Source organism: Actinia tenebrosa, unplaced genomic scaffold (genome assembly GCF_029948245.1).
Source record: "Actinia tenebrosa isolate PJP-AT-01 unplaced genomic scaffold, QUT_ActTen_1.0 PGA_scaffold15__27_contigs__length_11533743, whole genome shotgun sequence".
Classification (NCBI taxonomy): Eukaryota; Metazoa; Cnidaria; class Anthozoa; order Actiniaria; family Actiniidae; genus Actinia; species Actinia tenebrosa.
Genome location: NW_028292575.1, coordinates 11021857 through 11030851, shown reverse-complemented (window position 1 = coordinate 11030851; position 8995 = coordinate 11021857). Strand labels below are relative to the sequence as shown.

The 8995-nt window shown below is 38.3% G+C and overlaps 2 protein-coding genes across 2 annotated transcripts; both read right to left on the bottom strand.

Moving 5' to 3' along the window:
* Window positions 1–791: 791 nt before the first annotated feature.
* LOC116290951 (lysozyme) lies at window positions 792–3155 on the bottom strand. Its single transcript, XM_031698077.2, has 5 exons — window positions 3068–3155; window positions 2240–2388; window positions 1925–2110; window positions 1428–1503; window positions 792–1088 (listed from the first exon to the last, which is right to left on the bottom strand). The coding sequence occupies exons 1-5, from the start codon at window positions 3079–3081 to the stop codon at window positions 1025–1027; spliced, it is 489 nt and encodes a 162-aa protein (XP_031553937.1). The 5' UTR covers window positions 3082–3155; the 3' UTR covers window positions 792–1024.
* On the bottom strand, window positions 3062–5970 carry LOC116290950 (5-hydroxytryptamine receptor 1F). The gene is made up of 2 exons (XM_031698076.2): window positions 5138–5970; window positions 3062–3160 (listed from the first exon to the last, which is right to left on the bottom strand). The coding sequence occupies exons 1-2, from the start codon at window positions 5518–5520 to the stop codon at window positions 3148–3150; spliced, it is 396 nt and encodes a 131-aa protein (XP_031553936.1). The 5' UTR covers window positions 5521–5970; the 3' UTR covers window positions 3062–3147.
* Window positions 5971–8995: the final 3025 nt, after the last annotated feature.

Sequence of the window (8995 nt, the reverse complement as noted above, 5' to 3'; positions counted from 1 at the left end):
TCATGTCATTGTCGTTAATTTGTACTGGACCAGCAGCTTGTACTCTGAGTATGCGCATTGCGACTTATGCAACGTTTTTTACAATCTCGTACCCAGAGCCTTTATTTTTTACTGCGCATGCTCGACGAGCATGCGCAGTAAAAAATAAGGGCTACAAGATCGCGTTTTTTACAGGTAGCACAAGCTACTTTTTCCGTTATAACATCTTGATAGAGAGAGGAAAATTCCTTAAATTCGCTTCAAATTTGATCGATACCCTGAAACAAACTCTGGGCTGATCAATGTCAGGGCACACATGACTCAAGGGTTGAATTGGAAATTAGCATGTTAGGTTTTGTCTAGGGAGGAAAACTGGAGAACCCGGGAAAAAACTTCGAATCAAGGGAGAGACCTAACAAGCTTTACTCAAGTGATGCTGAAACCCGAGTACACAGAGGCTAGGGGCGAGTGCACTATTTCTACACCACTCTTGTTTCACTGTAAAAAATGGTTTAATTAATCGTCAATCTAACTTCACGGACGGAGCGAGAGCTTGGGAAGCGTTTATAATTCAGGGGGGGGGGGGGCAGCCATTTTCCCCGGTAACAATTAGAGGGGGACTGCCCAAAATATTTGCTTTTTTTGATATTTTATGATGCTGTCTACTGAAAGTCCGTAGTTTGGGGGATGGGTCTCTGAAAAGTGTGATATGCTTGAGTGTGGAGCCACCCAAAAAATATTATTTCAAAGTATAAGTCCTTCCACCCCCCTCCATCGATGGTTTCGATTTCAAAAACGCAATAAGGCAACTCTTGAATGGTTACGTTTTATTATTTTGATTTTGTTGCTAAAAGCTGGCGAACATTTTCCTTTTTCCAATCAAGCCTGAAACTACATACATAATCACGAACCTTGGTAGAAAAGGCCCCAGCTATGACGGTCAATTCAAGTATTTTGTCGTAAATCTAAGGGAAGAAAAGCTATCTAATTTTTATTTGTTCAGAATTTGAAGGCGGTTCATTGGACAACGTTGGCTTCGGTTACTTTAGCAGCTGCTATAGTCAAACTCCGACCCGGACACATCGCTACAATCGTCCCGCCATGCAGCCCTACAAACGATTTAGAGAGCATTAAATGTTATTTTAGTCTTATACCCAACCTTTAGCTCACAAAGTCATGGTTTATTCAGTGTTGCGAAGTTTTTTGTATCGCGATCCCTTGTTCAGGTTTTCTGTTCTGGCAGCAGTCAATGAGGGGGCTGAGCTTATGCAAACTATGATAATAATATTACTATCAGATTTTCAATGTAATGGTTATTAACTATGAATTTGTATGCTCACACTTTCACAAATTGTGGGGCAAACGGGAAAAAGCAAATATTATAATTAAAGCTTAAAAAGCAAGGAGTCGCGTGATATCGTAGGTGTTGCAATAATAATTTCACGTACCATTCTCTGAAACCTTTGCAGTTTTTGATCCTTACAGCACATTCGGCATCGTCCGAGATGTCAGAATTGAGAAGATCTGAAACAAAAGCACATGCATGGCAAATCTTCTTCAATAGTGAATCAAAAAACACACGTCAACTAGATATATCCTTCAAAACGGGTTTCAATCAAGTCTAAGGTAAATATATTTTTAACTGAGGGACGCAAAGTGATAGCGTAATTAATTTAGATTTATCGTTTGGCTGTTAAAAATAAAAATTTACATACAAGGCTTACGCGACAGCTAATGCATTTTTACAGCGATGATCTCCGCGTTTGCTGTGATTGGTAAACGAATGTCATCAATCATTCTGTGTCGTGATGACTCTTCATAGTCAGGTAAAAGTCGGATCCAATAAGTGCTTTACAATTTCTTCCCACTGACACATGCGCAACGACGTTGAATTTAATTTCACGAGCGGCTTTTTACGGCTGCAGGGGTCTCTTAGAGTACTTACTGCTGCATGAGACGTGGCAGCCATAGGTATTTAATCTCCAGCAGATACTGGATGTTGTTCCATGGGGACGATCACACCAGTATCCGTTACTGAGTTGAAAGATCCCGTAATCTTTGGAACCGTTGTCGTTCTGTTCATTCGTGATATCATAACGGAAGCTACTCTCGTTTTCTACCAAACACAACCCTGAAGAGAAAAGAATGATTTTTTTTTTTTTCCGGTTTCGGTGTGAAAGTTGCGGATTCAAATTTATCCGGCATAGTGTGGGCGGGGACTCGGTCAGTGCTCCAAAAGCAAGAACCGACAGATACTTACAGTCCCTCAGATCACCATCCGGAACGCCTTGGGCGCGCAAAGCACTAACAACTTCACATTTAGTCTTCCTTGCAGCTTCTGATCCCACGACAGTCAACAGAACAATTGCAAAAAGCTTAATTGGAAGTAGGTTTATTTTGAGTCGATCTCTTAAAACATCAATTCCGGAAAAATAAAAATTGCACAATCTTATAAATACCTATGTCAGTGTTTAAAAAAATATTTCGCTGAGAAAGAATAAGGTTTCTATAAAACGCATTTCAAAACTCAATGCTTTTTACGAAAACTCAGTATTACATATAGTATAAATACGAAAAATATAGAGTATTGTAGAAAAAGATGGAACACCATTAAGCATTTGAAAAGATTTCGTCTCTTAATTTCGACGAGAATGAATATGTAAGGTTGGGACAAGTGTTTTTTAGTTGTTAGTCGCGGGTAGTGTTACAGATTTTGGGTCTGGACTAACAGCTACAGCAAAAGCTTTATCACCAAACAGGGCCGTAATCACAAATTTCTGATTGGTTCGGTTTTCGAGGGCTTTCGGTTTTTCTTATATTTTATATTTCATTTTTCTTATATTTTTTTCCCCGAAAGTTGGTTCGGTTGAAACTGGACCAACCGTACCGGTGGCTACGGCCCTGCCAAAGGTAACTGAACGAGATGCAGGAACAAGCTACAAAGTATTTTCTTTCAAAACATTTCGAGACATGAAAAATATCTTACCTTTTCGTTTTCAGAAGATCACACTGAAGCAGTTGTAAGTCGTATTAATATGATATGTGACTATATCGGTCTAGTTATATACCTTACCTTACCTTACCTTACCTTACGGAAAACATTCCTGCATGTGGCTTCAGCTGCTTGGATGTTGAGTGTTCGGGAAAAACATGCTTGTTTGTGCCAAGCTATAGATAGATCCTAGATAGCAACGTAGCCATATATTTTAGAGATACTAGTTGTGAAGGGGGGGAGGGGGGGGGGAGAACTTTGGTGTAAAAGAATTGAATCGCATCGGTGTAACGTTAGCGATTTGGGATCTTTTAGAAAATTATCTAAATTGGATTTTCTCCTTTAGGGTGTCGAAGTATAAAATGTGTAAACCTAGCCCTTTTAAAAGATTCTGAAGATTATATCTTTAACATATAACTTTCCGCAGAGTTTTCATGTCTTATAAGTTTTCCGACATCCTGATGTTCTTGTAGGCTGTAGTCCCCCCCCCCCCCCCCCCCCCCCTCCCCGGCTTTCATGACTTAATCAAAGGTCTTCAGAACTTACGTGTCCAATCAAAACATGCACTTGAAAATATTTTCAAAAGCTCTCAATAATAGCAAACTTGCTATAAGTTTAATAGACGAGACGACGCAATTCAATCGGTACTTCTCACGCGTTTCATTTGTTTCGAGAGATTCGACTTTTTTTCAAGTCAAATCATTAGTCTTTTTTCTTGTTCAAATAAAACGGTATGAAGTACCAATTGAATAGCGTCGTCTCGTTTATCTTGGACATGAAAATATTCTAAAAACAATCTGCTTGAAACCAAGCATCACCAGTTAGTTTATTTCTTTGAAATTGGCTTTGAAAACACTTTTCCAAGACCAAAATATCCCCAACCTTATTTTGGAGAAAATTAGCTCTAACTAATCTGTAGTTTCAAGAATCTGAGATGAGGATCGAGCTCTCTTGCGTTATTTCAATATATGTGAGTTTTGAATTCTGGGGACTGACTTTCCAGATCTATCTGTTGCCAGATGAAATTTTGCCAAATTGAACATATTACTGATCAGACGTTTCGTTCAACGCAGCCATGTGCCAAAAGATAGACTTGGACTTGCCATTAAAAAACAGCAAAAAAAAAAAAAAAGAGCACCTTCTCGTCGTAGTCAAACAAGCGATTTCTCATCAACCACTGAGCCATTTTAGCATCATTATAAAGGAAAGCTCTTCGTGGTAAAAAGAGGAACTTTAATTAAACTATTGGCACATTTTGAGCATCAGCATTTTTTATAAGATAATTTGCATATACCAAAGTTCACATTGTTTAAGGCGCGATTACACCCAGCAATTTTCTCTTTAGCTTGTGTCGCGGTAACGGTGTTGCGTCCCTTTTCGGCAGCGTGGCAGCGGCTTGCAAGATCCGCGCATGTGCATAAAAGTGGGTGGCTTTTTATCCAGGCCCTTGTCGTTCAATATCAACCAACATGGCGGATACGAAAAACCAGAAACTAATGGGTATTTTTGGTATTATTTCAAAACCATAATATTGCTTTTCGGCACGTTTCTTCCTCGTAGTAAAAACTTTTCAGTTCATTTAATATTTTTGGTTTAAAGTTTCATTGAATTATTTTTTTCTAACGCCACTGAAGTTTTCTAAACATAGCAAAGACAGCTTTTCTAATGTCTCCTCTTCTCCAGCAGTAAATAACGGGATTAAAGCTACTGCTTACCAACTGTATTGACATGGTTAGAAAGAAGGCGTTGAACAAAGAAAAACTTGGCTTCCTCTGAGCCGCGAACACTTGAAAAACAATAGTAGTCAGCAGATAGCAGAGGATTGAAATGCCAATCACATATCCCATTGTTATGGCAAGTTTAGTTTGTGAAATAGTGTTGGCGCTTACTGTTGAGACAGCTGCTTGTTGAGAGTGTATTTGACGATGGTGTCGACGCACAAGGAAGAATATTTCGATATACGAAGTTCCAATCAATAAAGAAGAGATTACCCAGCCTAATACAAATGCTATTTGATCTGCAATTACTAAATATCGATCCCGGGCGCCCAGTATGTAGGAAAAGGCGATTGTCATCCGTAAACTCCAAATGATAACTACAGCAATGAATGCTCTCGTATTGGTCACCAGTGTTTTGTATCTAAGATGTAGAAATAAAGCTACATACCTCTCGCAGCTAACAGCACCCATTAATGTTACTGATATTGACGTGGTTATAATTGCAAGGAATGTTACACTATCTTGGTAATTATAATCCAAGAACAAGGCTTTGTTAGTAACAAAACCAATACACATTGGCTGTACTACAGTTCCCACCAAAAAGTCAGCCAAGGCGAGTGCAGCGATGAGAATATTACCAGGAGTGTGAAGCGAAGGAGTCGTGATAATAGCCATCAGTACAAGAGCATTACCAAGCGCAGAAAGTAGCGAAGAAAGACAGTTGATGGTCGCTAGAACTTTACTGATGTAAGAGAAACTATCTGAGTCGTAAAAGATGGGATTCATCTGTTCAGGATACCACAATATACTTGCTTTCTTTCCTTCGCTCATCTTCGCCACTCGAGTATTGAGGTTAATTCATTAACATTAGTGAATACAGAGTTGTCGTTAGCGGGAAGGCGCTTGAAGAGCAACTCACAATATCACGAGACCTAAGTAGTATTGAACAAACCAGCTGCTTGTTCAGGCCAACGGAAGTACGTGCAGCTATTTAAACTAAAACTGAGACATAAAATCACATTTGGCAAATTGAATATAGAAAATGCATGGCTTCTTAAAGTCGATCTGAAATCACTGCAACCTGATTCAATAGCAAAAAGTGGTGAAGAAAGACAGTTGATACATCTTTACTAGAATAAGAGAACTGTCCGTTCTCGAGAGTGTCTTCACATCGATATTAGGTAAGACTGGAAGTGCATGTTTTTTTAAAAGTTGAGTCCATTATATTTTAACTTCACTTAGTTTGAATCTGGGATAACGTCGATTGCAAGCTGCAGTGCAAGTTGATGATAATGATGATAATGATGATGATTATGATGATGATAGTATTATTTATAATACGCAAATTTTATAATCCACAATATAAGAGAGGTTATATTGTTTTAGCATCCCCAGCAAGTGTGGAAAGACATGCCGGGGAAGCATACCTCATTTTGCATACGTCGTCGGAATGATTGATGCTACTCCTGGATATACATCTTTTACCTATTTTCAATTTTTAATGCGCCTACAGCATTTTTTTGGATAGAGGCGCAATCAAATAGATATTTTTATTATTATTACCCCTATTAAATAGGCCACAAGGTGATCTGCAGAGAAGGTACTACCGCCATGACTGAGGCTTACACTTCAATAATTGGCAGGTTATTATTGATACGGGTATTGTTTTTTTTACGTGTGGTCAGGCAAGGTTCTTTGGACGTACCTTTAACTGATTCAGGGAGCTTTGGAATGTTGCCCCGCGCGCATAGGTCACATAACCGTGTTCTCAATATTTCGAGGAACACGTTCATACTTGTGAACAGTGGGCATCCCATTTTCAAGGCGCGATGGAAGGCAGCTAATTAGAGAGTTTTAAATTTACGTTCACGGCAAACGTGAAACGTCAGTTGACCAGTAAAAAATTCTTTTAAATTACTGAAAAAGAATCGCAAAAAAGTCCAAGTAGTAGAAAAACAAAAGAGTATTTGTGCTTGGTGAGAAGGTTTGTAAAAGGTAAAGTAAAATACAGGAAAACTATGAAAACGTGGTCACGTTTGCCGTTTGCGGGGAGAAAAAAAAGTCAATCTAAAACTATTATACCAATGCTGATGTATAATCGACTACGGTCTCGCTATCGGGAGTTTTTGGAATCTTTTAGATGATTATTAATAAGATTTTTCTTCCTTTAGGGTATCGAAGTATAAAATGTGTCAACCTAGCCCATTTAAAAGATTCTAAACATAGTATCTTTGATATAGTTTTCAGTACTTCTAATGTCTTAAGTTTTCCAACACGCTTCGCCGATGTTCTTATAGGCAGTAGTCGCCCCCCCTCCCCCTCCCCCCCGGCTTTCATGACTTAATCAAAGGTCTTCAGAACTTACGTGTCCAATCAAAACATGCACTTGAAAATATTTTCAAAAGCTCTCAATAATAGCAAACTTGCTATAAGTTTAATAGACGAGACGACGCTATTCAATCGGTATTTCACACGCGTTTCATTTGTGTTTTGAGAGATTCAACTCTCTTTGTCAGCAATCCTGAATAAAAGCACTGATATATATTTACAATCGTTGTGAATGGGAAAAGTCAAATCATTATTAGTCTTTTTTCTTCCTTTCATTCGCAACGATTGTACATATATATAGATCAGTCGGCTTGTACTAATGCTGACGAAGAAAGTCGAATCTCTCGAAACATGTTCAAATAAAACGGTGTGAAGTACCAATTGAATAGCGTCGTCTCGTTTATCTTAAACATGAAAATCTATATTCTAAAAACAATCTGCAAACATGAAAATATTCTAAAAACAATCTGCAAACATGAAAATATTCTAAAAACAATCTGCTTGAAACCAAGCACCACCATTTAGTTATATTGCTATGAAATTGGCTTTGAAAATACAAAGACCAAACTATCCTTAACCTTATTTTGGAGAAGATTAGCTCAAATAAGCTGTAGTTTTAATATAATATGAGATGAGAATCGATCTCTTGCGTTATTTCAATATCTGTGAGCTTTGAAGTTCTCTAAATCTGCATGTGATGTTGATGGCGTTGTTCATGATGTTCTCAGTGGATTAGGATTTGTTGCATGTTCCATGTCATGCCCGAACTGCCCTATGGGCAATGTGATTGATGTCACCAAAAGGTCATGACAACATGAAATTTTCCTTTTAACTTTGTCTGCACGTTTTTCGGCATGATTTCTTCTGTGCTTATATTATTTACAAATGTATATCAAACAATTCAAACTTAGCGAGCAACATGCAACAAGCAACATTCGGCATGCACTGAACATGCAACACAACATTACTCTGCCTGACCAGCCTTTTTTGACGGATATATATAGCTTCTTCATATGTTGAATATGTTTTTAAGTTCCGCTCTAGCTGACACGTTCCATAGTTATCACTTCATATGATCTAGACCTCTTAACCTTGCCTTGAGGTCGAAACTTAAAAAAACGTTTTTGCTGAGACATCGATACACACGTCCTTAACTCGCTGGAACGGCTTGTTTTTTTTAATGTTAAGAGAGCTATAAATACGAGTCCTTCAAGTCGGCTTGTTCAAATCATTTTCAACGAAGAGGGATCACAAGAAGAATTTCCACTGAGCAAATTAAGAAAAGGTTTGTAGCTTTCTTCTATAAAAATATTTACTTGTCATATTTAGTTCTGCTTTTGACGAAGAAGATTATGTCCTAAAAAGACTTTTCACCAAAGAGCCGACCGATCGAGCTGAGAGACGTTTTGCTTTATGCCACAAAGAAATTATAAAATGACAATCATGGACATGATTAACTTTTGATATTTTTTTTTTAATAGATTTTTGTGCCGAAGATGAATCGTTTGTTTGTGGTTGTGGTTTTTGTTATTGCTTTGGCAATGTTTGCCGCTCTTCCAAGTGAAGGTACGGTGCCGGCGGTTTTCCTTGCTTTCTCGATTCTTTCCTTCATATAACTTCTTTGATTGCTTCATTTTCTTGCTTGCTTTTTTTTCCTTGCTTGCATGTTGCTTGCTTGCTTGCTTGCTTGCTCTCTTTCTCGCTTACTTGCTTGCTTGCTTGCTTGCTTGCTTGCTTGCTTCCTCCCTTCCTTCCTTCCTTCCTCCCTTCATTCCTTCCTTAATCCTCCCTTCCTTGCTTTCATCCTTTGTTGCTCTTTTGCTTTCTCTCTCTTTCATGCTTCGTTACCCAATCTCCTTCTAAAAATTAGGTTTCCATTCCATATACGTATATACTATACATGTTTAACCCGAAAAGTTGAAAATGCAAAATGGTTCTCTCAAGTTAGCTTAGGAAAGGGAACGTCTTTATTGTGACG

Coding starts and splice junctions, on each gene's coding strand:
- LOC116290951 (XM_031698077.2), bottom strand. Junction 2,111..2,239: donor GGATGGTGATCTGAGGGACT/GTAAGTATCTGT, acceptor TTTTCTCTTCAG/GGTTGTGTTTGGTAGAAAAC. Junction 1,504..1,924: donor CTGCCACGTCTCATGCAGCA/GTAAGTACTCTA, acceptor CTTTTGTTTCAG/ATCTTCTCAATTCTGACATC.
- LOC116290950 (XM_031698076.2), bottom strand. CDS start 5,520: ATGAGCGAAGGAAAGAAAGCAAGTATATTGTGGTATCCTGAACAGATG.